The 16,360-nt window shown below is 41.7% G+C and overlaps 1 protein-coding gene across 1 annotated transcript in view; it reads right to left on the bottom strand.

The window, feature by feature from the left end:
* The window catches only part of PREP (prolyl endopeptidase), a 108,314-nt gene that overhangs the window by 45,266 nt on the left and 46,688 nt on the right, over positions 1 to 16,360 (bottom strand). The window contains exons 7-8 of the mRNA XM_070418006.1: positions 13,401 to 13,506; positions 4,599 to 4,790 (exon numbers count right to left, since the gene is read on the bottom strand). Of these exons, the coding sequence (XP_070274107.1) occupies positions 4,599 to 4,790; positions 13,401 to 13,506 (298 nt within the window). The remainder of the gene's footprint in view (positions 1 to 4,598; positions 4,791 to 13,400; positions 13,507 to 16,360) is intronic.

Here is a 16,360-nt window from a genome sequence, read left to right as displayed (position 1 = left end):
GCGTACCTACTCTGTGTTCAATATCATGCTACAGGAAATATAAGAAAGGAACAACAAAAACCAAATCACAATCCATTTCCGTCGGGGTTGTGTATTCGACAAAAATGTATCAAGCCTTTGGAACATTCCAGGTCCTCTGCAAGGTGCCGGGAGAACAGCAGGAAGATGACGGCACCTCTGCCCTTAAGATACAACCATGTAAAAACACAGCTAGTAATGTGCAAGCAAAGGTGAGTCACCGGCTGGCTGCAGACCCAAAAAAGTGAGAGCCTTTCAGCAAGTGCTGAATTGAGTCTCGAGCACAGGGGTGGGGATGGAAGTGCCTGGGAGTGACAGTGGGATGAGGTGGCAAGAAGACAGGCGACCCAAGGAACAGGCCAGAGCTAGGAATGAGGAGAGAGAAAAGGAATGAGAATGAGCCAACGAATGCACAGCAGGAAGGGAGGGAGGGAGGAAGGAGCTAATAAAACAGGTGAAAGGTCTGTTTTTAAGAAGAACAAGGTTGTCCAGTCTGGGGGTGAGGGGCGATGGTGGTCTGAAGGGGCTTCCGTGAGCTGAGGAGGAGCGGAGTGTAGGTCAGACTTGGCAGCTACTGAGGAGCTACTGTTTGGATAAAGGGGATACAAATAGAGATGACATCCACGAAGGATACAGAACAAAGGGGTGCACAGGGATGGAGGGGAGACCAGGCAGAACACACCTGCAGAAAGCCAGTGAAATCACACCAGTGTGGATCAAGTCTGGAGATGTAAGAAAATAAATGAAAGGCAAAAAACAAAACATAAAGATAAATGAAAGGCAAGTTCCCCCCCAAAATCCCAGGGCTTGGTGATCGTGGGGAAATGGGAAGTCAGAAGAGATGAGTCCTCCTCACTCCCAGGATTGCAACGTCAGTATCGGTGTGGTCCTGCGGCAGCGCTGGGAGAGTGCAGGGGGGCGAAAAAACAGAAGGGCGGGCACAGAGCACAATCTGTTTCGTTCTGGACATGATGAACCTAAGGCAGTGGTCGGCAAACCGTGGCTCGTGAGCCACATGTGGCTCTTTGGCCCCTTGAGTGTGGCTCTTCCACAAAATACCTCATGCGGGCGCACACGTACAGTGCGATCGAAACTTCGTGGCCCATGCGCAGAAGTTGGTTTTCGCCCTTGGCGAGTCTATTTTGAAGAAGTGGTGTTAGAAGAAGTGGGGGGTGTCGATCGGTCGGGCCAGGGGAGACACGGTGCAGGCCGGGCCGCGGAATACACAGTTCCGGGGAGGCGCGCGATTCATGCACGAGTTGAGGATGGGAGAGTTGGAAGGGGTCGACCACAGCAAACGTACCTCAATCAGATTGAGGACGTTTTTAGCAAAGGCCAGTTTAGGAGTACCCTAATTAAGTTAATAACAATGTACCTACCTATATAGTTTAAGTTTAAAAAATTTGGCTCTCAAAAGAAATTTCAATCGTCGTACTGTTGATATTTGGCTCTGTTGACGAATGAGTTTGCCGACCACTGGCCTAAGGGAAGGCCAGGCTGTCCAGAGGGAGAGATGCTGTTATGAATGGACAGATGCAAGGACAGGGCTGCAGGTAACAGCTCCGACACGGGGACAAGCCTTTCTTGGGTTTCATGGGGAAGTGAATTTTAAATTTATTTTTATTATTAATACTTTTCATCTTCACCCGAGGGTATTTTTCCATTGACTTTTAGAGAGAGTGGAAGGGAAAGGGAGAGACAGAGAGAGCGAAACATCGATGTGAAGAGAGATTCATAGATTGGTTGCCCTTGTCCAGAGTTGAACCTGGACCCTTCAGTCCACCAGCGTCTGATGCTCTATCCACTGAGCCAAACCGGCTAGGGCCACATGCTCATTTTTTAAAACCCACGGAACTAGCAGTTCACGCCTGTAACATTACCAGCTATCAGCATGAGCCAGGGGTCGTCAGAGGGAGCTCCGAGGACCACCAGAGCTCCCATCCGGTTGGCTGTTACCACAGCAAACCCTCCCTTCAGGGAAGACACAAAGAACTTTCCCAGCCACAAGCCAGGTGCTCCTCCAATGCGTTTTTTTTTGTTTTGTTTTTTTTTTACAAAAGTGCCTCAATCAAGTAATCTATTTCATACAGCCTTAATGTTTTACAGAAAGTATAGAGGAAAAACAGAAGTAAATTACTTGTCAAGGAATCCTTGCTGTTAACTGCAAGCACATCAGAATTATACAACAGACAAAGCGAAGAAGAAAGGACAAGGAGATTTGCAGGCGCCATCAATAACAGCTCTGACTTTATGGCTGTGCTTTATGACTCATCTCTAGTTTTTATTCCCAACTGGGCATTCTGTGCTAATGATAGATAGCAAATTCAACTGCGCTTCCCTCGGATTGATGAGTTCTAGGGAATATTGAAGGTTTCCCCTTTCCAGTCCAAGGAACTTCTAATCTTCCAGAAGGAAGGTTATAAAAATATATCACCCCCAAGTCTTGAAGCAGCGATTTGCATTTCATTAGGTCCACAAGTGAATTAGGATGTCACCTTAAGGCACAGCCAAGCCACTTTTAGGGGGGCTTTAAAAGGCAGAAAAGTCACATGCTTTGGGAAACAGTTAGGTCTCTGAGAGCTCCCCATTGAAGAATCACGGATCCAACCTGCCCTGCGTCTGAAAACCACCCGGACACCCTGTAGGAAGGCTGGTGCTACCGAAGTCTCACTTGGACCTGCCAACATGAGGCCAGTTCACATGGCACTTAAGAGGCACTAAATGCCCGGCTCTTACCACCCTTAGGGGGGACATTCTGTCTCAATTTGCACAGAAGCCACCAGGCGACCAGAATCACTACGCACCCAGTTCCTCACAGGAAGTTGTTGAAGGAAATGGCCAAAAACCTGTTTCTTGACCCCTCATCCAAATATAAATGAGGGCACGGAGTGAATGGAAGGTTCTGGAGAGACAAGCGAAGGGATTTCCTTGGAGAAAGCCCAGTCATGCTGTAAGCCCCCCTCCCCATTGGGGAGACAGCACTGGTGTCCAATCCAATACGAGAGGCTAAAGGGATCGGGACTGGGACAGCTGGAAGGCAGGAGAAGGGGGACTGAGTACTTCAGGGAGAGCTCGGATGGGCTGCTGCCTTGGAGGTGCAGATGTGGGTTTTGTAAGGAAGAGCAAGCATGAGGTCCTCTCGAGTCCTGGCCAACACACCTGCCTGCAGGGCTGTGGAGACCTCAGTACTGAAGAGAGTGAGGGGTGCAGCCAGATGCCCAGGGGCTGGGCAGAATCTCGAGGAAAGACCTAGAGCAGTGCTTCCTCCTGGGCCAAGGTACATGCAGAAGAAGGGCCCAAAGGGAGTGCCCCTGGGCCGCAATCCCTGAGACAGTCAGCATAACCCTCTGACCACCTTTTCCTCTCCCCACGACGCAAGGCCAGGTTTAAGTGCCTGCCAGGCGCAGAGCGCACGGCCTTGAGCCAGGAGGGAGAGTCCCTCACTTTTCCAGGACTGTTCAGCTGAGACAGGGACACTATGCAGATATCGAAAGGATTTATTTTCCTAATTATATACCTTACACCTTCCCATTTTGGGGTGGCCCTCGCTTTTATCCCCACTGAACCCATTAGCAGAAGTTCACCTCCAACCAGTAAATTCTTCATTAACTTGAAGATAACTGGACTCTTCTTTTGTGTAAAAAAAACTTATAGCAAAATTAGTGAGTCTCATTCTAATCAAATCCAGCTTTCAGGCAATAAACCATTTATAACGCAGCCTACCATTTTGGGAACATCACAGAGAAAATGAACGAGGGAACTTAAGGGCACCCTGAAACAGAATGGAAACAGAGGTGAGATTCCTGAAAGGCTAATGGAGCTCAGGGCACACAGCAGCAACTGCACTGGATTTCAATTCAATCTGAAAATAGTTTACTCCTTTTCTAATGAGAGGACTGAAAACCCACCCTACATATTAGAGATTACAAACAGCCAACGGTTATTCAAAAGCGAAAAGCTACGGCTTTTGAATCCAAATGGTTTAAAAATTAAACGTAAGTGATTATTATACTAGAGGCCTGGTGCACAAATTCGTGCATGGGTGGGGTCCCTCGGCCTGGCAAGTGATAGGGGCCTTGGGCCGTCTCACCCAGTCCCGATACCGATCGGGGCTGGTGGGGGTCGGCCGGCTGGAGAGGGCGTGGGAGGGCTCCGGGGCGTGGCCAGCCCTCTCACCCAGTCCCGATTCGCTGGACCCCAGCAGCAAGCTAAACTACCAGTCAGACGTCTGCCCCCTGGTCGTCAGTGCAGTCATAGCGACTGGCTGGACACAGCATATTACGCTTTCATTATACAGAATTATTACAAAAAGACAACTAATATTTTTTTAAAAAGCACCACCTAGAAAGTCTGGATTCATATCTTCACAATGATTAGGATGGCCCTGCATAATATTGTAGTCACCACAAAGACTTCCTGCAGTGCAAACCTGGTGGCACCGTTCAGACACTTCATGCCCAGAGCTCAGAGGCTGAAGGATCTTTACCTTGTCGTGAGCCACCAGAGGACGAGAGGCGGACCAATCTGCTGACGTGCTCACCCAACAGGAAGCACCGCTCTCAAGCAGCATGCAGTCTTACCCAAGACATCCTTCTCGTGCTCAGGAACCAGCACCTTCCACTTCGACTCCTCGGGATCCGTGAAGTCGATGTTGATGAGGCGATAGTTGGGAGAATGGCGATTGGTCTTGAACGTGAACACTGTCCCCTCGTTCGTCACGTAGTCATATTCTCCTTCAAAGTTGTCGATCAGTTTCACCCACTTCAGGATTCCTGGTGAGAGACCAAGCATCCTGTCAACTCTCCAGTGCTTAACAGGGTGTGGTTTGTGCATGGGGAAGAGAGGGCAGATCTTATCTGTCTAGAGAAAAAGTAGACACAATATTTGGAAGATCTAAGGTCTGAGAAAGAGTGAGGACAATGGGCACATTTTAAGGTTTTAAAACATGTGAAGGAATTCCATCCCCCCACCCCCTCCGAAAAGCCTGGTAGATGTGAACGTTGCCCCACGGAAACTGGGGGATCCTCCTCCACCTGAGCCTGTTCCCAAACTGGAGCACTTCTCTCTACTTCTACTGCCCTCACACCAGCCAAGTCTTCACCAATTCCCACTGGGTCTACGTCAGGGGCTCTCCACCGGGGTCATTCCACCACCATGCGGGGCATGCAGAAATGTGTGCAGGCGTGGTTGTCACAACTTGGAAGGGGAGAGGAGGGCTCCTATTCGAGTCCAGTGAGAGAAGGCCAGAGATACCACTAAAGGCGCTTGGCTCACAGGACAGCCCCTACGACAAAGAATTAGGCTGCTCAGGTCTGCAGATTAGCTTCCCGCCTGGCCTTCCCACAGCCACTCCAGACCTTCTCAATATTAGCGGCTGTAATATTACCACAATGTTGGGATATCCTGAACTGGTCCATGTTGGTGCCCTTCTTAAAAACGTCCCCATTACTCTTTGAATAAAATCGAATTCCTATTTATGGTCTCCCTGGTCTCGCATGTCACGGTCCTGGCCCACTTAGCCAACCTCAGCGGGTTCCAACTTTCGCTGCACCTCTGTCCTTCGAGCCTTTGCTAGGCTCCTTCACACATGCCTCAAGGCATTTCCTCGGCCTGGCTCACTCTCCAATGGCCAGGCCCCTCTTATCGGTACCCAGACCATTTCTTCACGGCACTTCTCTCAAGATATGTACCTCTCTGCTTGTTTATAATTTGTCTTTTCTGTTTAGAAGTTAATACTTAGCACCTAAAGGAAGTGGCAGGTACTTCAAAGATGCAAAATAAAATTGGTCCTGAATGAAAGAAGGAACACTTCCCAGTCCCTCAGTGCTAAGAATTCATCTAGAGATGGACATCACTAAAAAAATCTTAAATGTGGCTCACTATTATCATTTGAATGGCTCACTAGATGCCACTTTTAATGTTAAATACCTGCTTCACAATGTATCAGTCAGGGATGTTCAGAGTACATCTCACAGGTTTTATAAACGAAGAGTTCTATGACTTCTAAACTTCTGGAAGGCAATGCCAGATCTCAGCTATTCTCCAATTAATCTCCTGGCTTCAATTTCACAGTGAAATTACTACATTAATTTGGATAGTTCATTTATAGTCCCTGAATTTTTCAAGGCAGTTTTACATTTATTATCTCATTCATCTTTAGAGCATAGTAACTTTATATAATTGGTTGTCAAATTAAACTCATCAAGAAAAATATCCCATGATAAAAACAGAGTGAGTTTTTTGGTCAGACAAAACTGGATTAAAACTGCAGCTCAACAATATTTAGTTGTGTGACCTTGAGCAATCTCTTTATCCCTTGATAAGCCTAGTTTTCTCAACTGTAAACTAGCACTAGCAAAAAGATTTTTAAAATATTAAAGTGACTTAGAAAACTATGATACATCTATACGATGGAATACTACGCTGCTATAAAAAAGAAGGAATTCTTACCATTTGCAATAGCATAGGTGGAACTGGAGAGCATTATGCTAAGTGAAATAAGCCAGTCAGAGAAAGATAAATATCACATGATCTCACTCATTTGTGGAATATGAGGAACTAAAATAGAACCAGTCATAAAAGCACAGAACAGACTGTCCAACCTATGAGGGAAGGTGGGGGGCGAAGGGGTAAGAGATCAACCAAAGGACTTGTATGCATGCATATGAGCAAAACCAATGGACACAGATGAGGGGTGGTGGTGAGGGCACGGGGGGGGGGGGGGGGGGGGGCGAGGGGAGTGGTCAATGGGGGAAAAAGGAGCTATATGTAATACTTTAAACAATAAAGAATTTAAATTAATAAAAAAATATTAAAGTGACTACTAATACCAACCTACTCCACAACAAAACCTCAACAAATATTTTTAAATCAATAATTGAAATGAAAACTAATAATAAGATAAGCAGTTTTTAAAAACCTATCACTTTCCTACACGCTAGCAATAACCAGTTAGAAAAAAATGGGAGGACTGGGAGAAGAGCTCATTTACAATAGAAGCACAATTAATAAAATGCTTAGGAATGCACTTAACATGAAATGTGGAATCTATATGAAGAAAGCTCTAAACTTTTTCTAAGGAATCTTAAAAATAACAATAGAACATACAAATTCTAAATAACTGAAAACACACACCATATCCCTAGATGGGAAGACTCACTATTTCAAAGGTGCAAATAATCCTAGAGAAAATTTGCCAATTTAACACAGTTCCAATGAAAATCCCAATGAGATTTTTAATGAACCTGACAATATCATTCTAAAGTCCAGCTAGAAGAATCGGCACAGAAGGATAATAAATATGCTTTTGATAACAGAATGAGGAGGAACTTCTTGTGCTACAATGCTCTGAACAAGCCCCCGGCCCTCCTGAAGGCAATTGCCATCCTGAATGCTATGGTAATCCTATTTTTCTTTGTTCTTTTTCTGCCTTAATATGTATCCTTAAACACAATCTTACTTATTTTTTAACTTCATATATAATGAAACATACAACATGTATTCTTTTGTATCTGACTTCTTTCACTTGACATCATGTTTATGAGATTTTTCACCCTCTGGTCATTGTTATTGACGTTTAGCTAAATCCAATTGTGCTCAAAAAACATGCTCTGTCTGGTTTTAATCATTTAAAATTAGTTCAGAAAAGCTTTATGGCCTATTTTTTTTTTCTTAAATGACATTTAACTGCTCCTGTATGTGACTAAAAAGAATGTGTATTTTGCAGCCTTTGGGTGTGATATGTTAAATGTCTATTAAGTCATTTGTTAATCATTGTTCAAATCTATATATCTACTGATTTAAGGGGCCATCTTTTTTCTATCAGCTCCAGAAAAGAGCTATTAAAATGCTTCTCTATGATTGTAGATTTATCTATTTTTACCTGGATTTGTATTAATTTTTGCTCTCTGTATTTTGAAATCATGATTTTATATATACACATAGATATTTAAATAAAACTGAATTGAATCTTTTATGATTATGAAGTTTTATTTCGTTTGTAATGCTTTCTTACTTTAAAGCCTATTTTGATACTAAGACAGCCATATCATTTTCATGATAACAACTTGGGCCAGTTATCCTCTGCAGAATGGCTGGTCCCAATTACGTAGCTTATCATTTCTAAAAAGATTTGCTCTTTTCCATATCTCTTAACCACTCACATGCTTTCCACCTCCTGGTGGGCTATATTCTAGTTGACTTCTTTATACTTATATTCTACTTTGTTAGTTCTCTCTTCAGCTGTGTCTAATCTTGCCTTTAATGTAATAACTGAATTTTTTTAATGGTAATAACCATAGCTTTATTTGCAGAAGTCCTGTTTGGTCATTTTTTATTTATTTATTTTTTTTACAGTATCTTGTTTCTTGCTTTGCCACCAAGCTTCTCGTTTATTTTTTGTAAAAGCAAAACATTGTTTATTTTAAAAGTGTATGTACTAGTTTTACATTAGGAATCTGATTAATTCCATACGGGTGTTTCTGCTGGCTCTACTTCTCATGCTGGTAAATTTCTTCATTGCCTTTGTGATTTCTGACTGTGAACTGACTCCCCTTGAAACATTATCTGTGGGAATTCTTACAAGCCTCAGTAGAAGTGGCACTCTTCCAGAGAAGATTTGCATTTGCCTTCTGTTTGCCTCTTGGGAGGCAACCAAACTGGGAGCACTTTAAATTAAACGCTTGGTATGAGGATTTCTGGACCTCATAGGGCCAATCAAGACAACCTGCACACAGGTGAAGGTCAGCCTTTCTCAAGTTTTAGGAGAATTGACATCCTGCCTAGCCCTCCCCTTCAGCAGTGACAAGGTAAAAAGATGGGCAGGTTTCCTTCTTACGCCCTCCCTCCGCCTCACCCCCCAACCCTACCTCTGCTAGGTTTATTTCTCAATCATCCTGACACTGAGGGTATCTCTCATTACGCTCTCTACCGTGGAGACCCAGAGCTTTGTCACCCATCCCCCTGGCCCAGGTGGCCAGCAGAGGGAAGCTCAGCCTCAGGGCCCAGCAGACACGTTCAGGAGCAATCCAGGATTCCTGCTTTCACTTTGCCTTTGGTTCTGTGGGTTCTCTTCTTCTGTGCCAACTCAGCAATAGTGAGAAGAGTGCTTTATAAAGTTACAGCATCTTAGTTGCTTCAATTAAGCAGCTATTCAGAATATATAATCTGACAAACTCCCTCAAACAGAAGTCCATACAATTAATTTTCATAAAAGGTTAAGCTCTGCAATTCAAGTTAGAATTTTATTTTCAAACTGCTAGCCTCAAAAACAGGTGACCACTCAATGGTAACCAACTTGTATCTTAGTTTACATAAAATGTTTGTTTGTTTTTTAAAAAAAACAAACAACAACCCTAAAAACTATTCCTTAGAAGAATAAGTAAAAAAATTAGCTGCCAATGCAAAATTTGTAGATAAACAGAAAGGTATATTTATCTATAATAATAAAAGTGTAATATGCTAATTAGACCTTCCGATGAAGCCGGGACTGCAAGGGAAGCCCGGGTCCCAGGTGCCTGCCAGCGGCCGGAGGGAAGCCGGTGCAGGCAGCCGGCGGGGAAGGAAGACCTACTCTTGCACAAATTTCGTGCATCGGGCCTCTAGTTTATAAGAAGAATCTTAAAACGTAATTTTCTGGACTATGACTTTTACAGAGACAGAATCTTGATTCAGGGAAATGTCAGATTCCTTAAGTGTTCCCCTGACAATAAAACACTTTGTAATGTAAAACCTTTAGTCCTCAAAGTAACCATCTTAGGATTTCTGCTTGAAAAGGTCTTGTAGCCACTGCAGTGGTATTTCTTATGACCCTACCCACCTCTGCAAAAAGTCACTGAAATATCCACCCAAAGCGAAACACAGTAGCAACCTCCCCCAGGACCTGTTTAATCAGCTGAGCCTGAAAATGCTGCACACGCTTTAAATAATCAAGCTCCACTGAACACACACACAAAATCAAAGTCTGTGGTCTTATCTGCCCCCAAAGTTCTGAAGCATTAACCTTAGTCATAAATAGATACTATAAGTCATAAATTTATTCAGATTAGGGAAAGGGGCTGGATTGATACAAATCCAGCTGTAAATTTGAAAAGCAGTGGAAAGTACAGGCCTCACAGGGCAGCATGTTTAAGACGGGAGCTCACTAAATCCTTTTGCTTTTCTGAAACCTTTGCTCCTCAAGGGCTTTGGACCTGACACAATTCTAAAGAAATGGCATTTTGGATGAAGAATGGGGCTCATTCAGTTTTGCTATGCATAACTTAGAGCATTACTGATTTAAATGAAAAACAGAAAAATTACCTTTAAAAATAGACTGGCTGACCATCTCACTGTCTGCTCACCTTTTCTGAGGCTCCTCTGCCTGTGAGTGGCATTCTTCACTCTGAAGCCAACAGAATTCAATTCCTAAACTTCTCTACATCCAAGTTAAATCACTTTTTATAAACCTGCTTCTGGGTGGGGGAATGATTTGTTGACTGAATGAAGATTAGCTTAAAGTAAGCCATCTCCATGCTTTCCTGAGAGCGAACTCATTACTTTTATTGCTTTCTCTGAAAATCAATGGTATTAACTACGTTTCAAAAAAAAATGTTTTGCAGGCTCTCTAAGAACAGGAGCTAAGAAGTGTTTTTATGCTTTACAAAGCACTTGACATGTAACAATGATAAACCGTGCCAACTGTGGGTCCTTCTCTGAATGGAGGGGACCAGAAGGCTGCGGCTCTCCTGGTCTGATGCCTTCCTTCCACCTCACCTGCCACATAACTATGGTTAGAACATGGGCTGGGAGTTCAACTGACATAGGTCTGAATCTTTAAATGGCATCAGGAAAGCGAACTGCCTTCACCAACCTGTTTCCTAGGATAACACCACGTGCTCCTCAGAGGTTGCTGAGAAGACAAAGAAATAACTACATTTGTAGCTCAGAATCTGGCACAGATAAATGCTAAATAAACAACACTTACTACTATGCCAAATAATCTGTGTTCTTCAAATGACAAAAATAAGCTAAATGTGGCTACTGAACAGCATGATTTGCTAATAGTGAACTTTTAAAGTTTAATTTCCATCTCTCATGGCACACAGCTATTTTCCTAGAAAAAGCCCTTCTAATCCCTAATTTTAAAATTAGCAAAAATACTGACTTTATCATTATTATTTATTTTACTTCTTTGTTCATATTTTTATACTACCTCTTGATGTTCCTATTCTTTTTTTTCCTTTGGCATACCCACTCTGACACACACACACACACACACACACACACACACACACACACAGTTTTCTAATAACCCCTGCCCATCACAGGAGTCCTCTTCCTCTGTTGGTCTGGCTTTTAATGCTCAGATGACTTGGTTAAACTTTGGATAAATCATTTAAAGTTTCTTGAATGTTTTTCTCTCCATTTCCACTGTAACCCCCAAAGATGCCCAGTCCTACCAGGCCTGACCCATGGGTCAATGTTGTCTCAGTTTTCTAAAAACAAGAGATCATGTGCTTTGCACTAGCCAGAGATGGCTGGATGTACAATGCAGGTGTCTGACAAATACTGAGCTTCCTTTTATCTTCATGGGTAGATTAATTTCTTATGCGGGAGAAGACAATTTTCATTAGTGACATGAAAGCTTTAAAATAAAGACATGGGGAGCACTGAAAATTTCATCAACCTAAAATGATCAAACCTTCAGCATAAAAGGACAAAGGAGAGAGACAAGTTAATGAAAGTCTAGACAAAGTACACAGTAAGCAGATCTTCGCTTACAAAAATCAAATATGTTAGCACCATCCAGCTTTTCCACCAAACACTTCAAAAATGCTGTGACACGAAGACCACTCAGGCTTGCTTTTTTTAAGAAATTGATTTTAGAGAGAGGAAGGGAGAGAGAGAAAAACATCGATAGGTTGCCTCCCGTATGTGCCCCAACCAGGGATTGAACCTATAACCTTTCGGTGTATGGGACAATGCTCCAACCAACTGAGCCACCTGGCCAGGGCCAATTCGTTTTTTAATTAGTTAACTTATATGGTTTAACAATAAGCCCACCTAATAATTTACATAAATAAAAATGAAGTAATAAATAGAAAATGAAACCAGAATTCTATGGAGAAAGAACACGGTAATTGGCATTCATACAGAACTGGAGAAAGCAAGGTCCTATGCACTATTTTACAGTTACATGGGAATATTGTACAGGACAACAGACAGTTTAACAGCTGTTATTGTTTCTTTCAGAGTCTATATTCAGAGGTTTGCACAGTTCTATGTACACCTGCACTTGCAACTCAAATGAACAATTCTTGGGTGTTGGCCTGCTCCTGTCAGAGAATGTGTAACTGCTGTGGTTGAGCCAATTTTCTTGACATCAAAATGGATATATCTTTTTTTTTTAAAAAAACCCACAAACCCGTAGTTTTATTAAATGGAAGTATATTTTACACTAGCATAAAAGTTGTTGACTTCATCCTGCTGTATGTGTGAATGGCATCTGTGGTATCTAAGAATCTTAGGATGCGAATCTTACTTTAGAAGTTTAAAAATGATGCAATGACCAATCAATAATAAAGAATTTATATTATCTTACTATAATGTAACACACAATATAGACCAATAATGAGGTAATCAAATAACTAAAAGTGCACTCAACATATTGTACAGTTTGAAAATCTAGGTCACCATCTCTAAAATATACTTATTTTACATTAACCAGAACATGGTATAATTAGTATGGGGTCTTACCTGTGTGCCAGCATACCTGATACAATTTCTGGGTCTGGGAACTTTCAGCACAGTACGTCATGCAATTGGAAAGCTTTAATGCTTGACAGTGGTATTGGTATGATTTAGATGTCGGAAGAGAATATTTAAAATGAGCCATCTCCAGAATTTGTGACTGGCTGGTTTCATGCTTACCATCATGACACATGAAGCTTCAGGCAGGAAAATGAGGCTGTGATTGTGCATGTGGCTCAGTACGGAGGAGCTGTCCTATGATTATGTTACCCTGGTTAATTCTCACTGGTCCCCTCTCTCTTGCCTATGTCGGTTTGCCGCATTACGTCTAGACAGTTATACTGTTTTACAGACCAAAGGGCCAGCTTCTCCTTAATCCTCTTCATCTGCAGTATTTGCAGGATATTTTCACACTCATATGCAAAAAATACGGTTAACCTCAATCTACCGAGAAAATGCTGAAGCCAACAAATACGTTCATTCAGTTTTTCTTCATTTTATGGGATAATATGGGGGAGGGGGGAACAGATGAACTAAGACAATGTGATTAAATGGAAGATGGTTTCTTAGAAAATCAATTAGAAGACAAAATAACTGCTTTTAAAAGGCATTCTGGAGTAATTACTAGTACCTGTGCGAGAAAGATAACTTACCAGTGATGCCATTGGATTCCTCCTGCAGGTCACAGTACCAGAGCCGGTTCACTGGGTCACACCCCTCCCTTATTGATAACAAGACATAGCGACCATCGTCAGACAACTGGGAAGACAATAAAAGCAATGCAGGAGGCTGATTAGAATGTATTTTCTGTGAGAGTACTATTAAATATTAAGCAAAAACTAAAGGTTAAACTCAAATGCAATAAATTTATCCCAAACTTATGAATGGATAAGAAAGTTAACAGAAAAAAAAGATGAACGTCCATTTTAACTTATTTCACTCCTAATCAATGTTTAACAAAACATAGTGAAATATTTAAGTAGAAAATATCAACAGATGTAACTGAATGTCATAATAACTTAATGTGATTTTTATTTAAATTCAATCTATTCTTTAACTGAAAATGTATGCAATCTGTCATTTTGAATATTAATATCCCTGACTCTGAAGTTTTGTCACAGGTTACGTATTTTAAAAGTTATTCTAAATGAGTAGAAGTTACCAAGATGGGCATGGATATAAAGAAGTTCATGTGTGGTTCATATTGGTCACATTAACAATTTCTGTTGACCAACTCTTCATGCATATCTTTAGCCCCCTCCACACAAGATGTCAGAGAACAAAGGCCCATGCTTCTGAGGGTTTCTTTTATAATTAAACAGGAGAATCTTAAATAACAAAAATAATCTTGGTAAAAAACTAATGCAACCAACATTATGGTTTTGAGTTGTTAAAACATAAGTGGTATCAAACTATATATATCCTTTTGTAACTACTTTTTTTAAAAATATATTTTATTGATTTTTTACAGAGAGGAAGGGAGAGGGATAGAGAGTCAGAAACATCGATGAGAGAGAAATATCGATCAGCTGCCTCCTGCACATCTCCTACTGGGTATGTTTCCGCAACCAAGGTACATGCCCTTGACCGGAATCAAACCTGGGACCTTTCAGTCCACAGGCCGACGCTCTATCCACTGAGCCAAACCGGTTAGGGCTGTAACTACTTTTTAAAATTCAACATAATTAAAAAAATAATGCATGTTGATATATGTACATTTACTTCATTTAACTGTTGTATAGTATTCCAATTTAAGAATATACCACAGCTAAAATTGATCCATTTTCTCCACCAATAAACATTTAGATTATTTCCATTTTCTTCCTATTACAAGCAACACTTTACAAAAATTCTTGAACAGCCCTGACCGGTTTGGCTCAGTGAATAGAGCATCAGCCTGCGGACTGAAGGGTCCCAGGTTCGATTCCGGTCAAGGGCATGTACCTTGGTTGCGGAAACATACCCAGCAGGGGTTGTGCAGGAGGCAGCTGATCGATGTTTCTCATCGATGTTTCTGACTCTATATCCCTCTCCTTTCCTCTCTATAAAAAAATCAATAAAATATATTAAAAAAAAAATTCTTGAACATGTTTATTCGTGGCCTTATGTAAGTGTTTCCCTTATATAAGTATGGCCTTTTATAAGTGTTTCTATATAACTAGGAGTAAAACTGCTCAGTGGAAGGACATGCACAAACTCCACTTTATTAGATATTGCCAAATTAAGTGATTACCAACTCACTCTCTTACATGTTATCAGTGTGTAACAGTTCTTATTTCTCCACATCCTATTGTGATAGTTAATTTAATGTGTCAACTTGACTAGGACAGAGCACCTAGATATTTGGTCTAACATTATTCTGCATGTTTCTGTGAAGGTATTTTTTGGATGAGATTTACATTTAAAGGGATGGACTTCGAGTAAAGGTGATTACCCTCCGTAATGTGAGTGAATCTATCCAACCAGTCCAAGGCCTTAATAGAAAGACTGCCCTGCAAAGGTAGGAAGGAATCCTGCCAGTAAATTGTCTCTGACGGACAATCTTCCCTGGGTTTCCAGCCTGCCAGCCTTCCCTGCAGACTTTGGACCAGTCAAGCCACCCTAATCACATTAGCCAATTTCTAAAAAAGTAAGTATTTCTCTCTATACATATACGCAGGTCCTGTTGGTTCTGTTTCTCTAGAGAAACCTACCACACTTACAACTGTCATTTGTTCATTCAATAAAAATTTCCTAAGCAGCTATTATGTTCAAGTCATTTTCTAGGGGGCAAAGATATATCGGTGAACAAACCAAGAAGCAAAAAATGTTCCAGTCTTGCCCTAAACGGTTTGGCTCAGTGGATAGAGCGTCGGCCTGCGGACTCAAGGGTCCCAGGTTCGATTCCGGTCAAGGGCATGTACCTTGGTTGCGGGCACATCCCCAGTGGGGAGTGTGCAGGAGGCAGCTGATCGATGTTTCTAACTCTCTATCCCTCTCCCTTCCTCTCTGTAAAAAAATCAATAAAATATATTTTTAAAAAAATGTTCCAGTCTAGGGGAGGAGACAAACACATACATACAGAATTATGTAGCATATTATACAATGAGAGACGGCATGGAGAACATGAACAATCTCGGTAAGGGAGGCAGAATGTGGCCGTCAAGGTAGGCCTATTTAGAAGGTGTCTTGTCCTGGCCAGGGATCAAACCCGCAACCTTTTGGTGTACAGGATAATGCTCTAACCAACTGCGCCACCTGGCCAAGGCCCCATTTCTTTCTTTCTTTTTTTTTAAATTAATTTTCCATAAAATAATTTTATATCACATTTGTTCAAATACATTTCTCTACAACTACTCCAGCATAGCTCCTTCGGAATTATTTCATAACATGTGACTTTATCAAAGACTTTGAATCTCAAACATAAAATTTCAAAATATTAATTTTTAGATGAAAGGAGCAAGAAATAAAAGTCATTAGGTGATGGTTGGGGTTGTTAATTTCCAATAAGACACTGTGTTGAAGTGTTTCTTCTGATACAGCAGTTACAAACTAGAACCTTCAAAAAACAAGGGCAGAACCAAAGTATAATAAAAGAAGCTTCTGCAGGGTAAGCCTCCCGTAGTCCCAAGCT

Source organism: Myotis yumanensis, unplaced genomic scaffold, assembly GCF_028538775.1.
Source record: "Myotis yumanensis isolate MYYU_CA2020_CCGP unplaced genomic scaffold, mMyoYum1.0.hap1 SCAF_6, whole genome shotgun sequence".
In the NCBI taxonomy this organism is placed as follows: Eukaryota; Metazoa; Chordata; class Mammalia; order Chiroptera; family Vespertilionidae; genus Myotis; species Myotis yumanensis.
The sequence above is the reverse complement of the archived record's forward strand: the minus strand, read 5'-3'. Positions and strand labels throughout refer to the sequence as shown.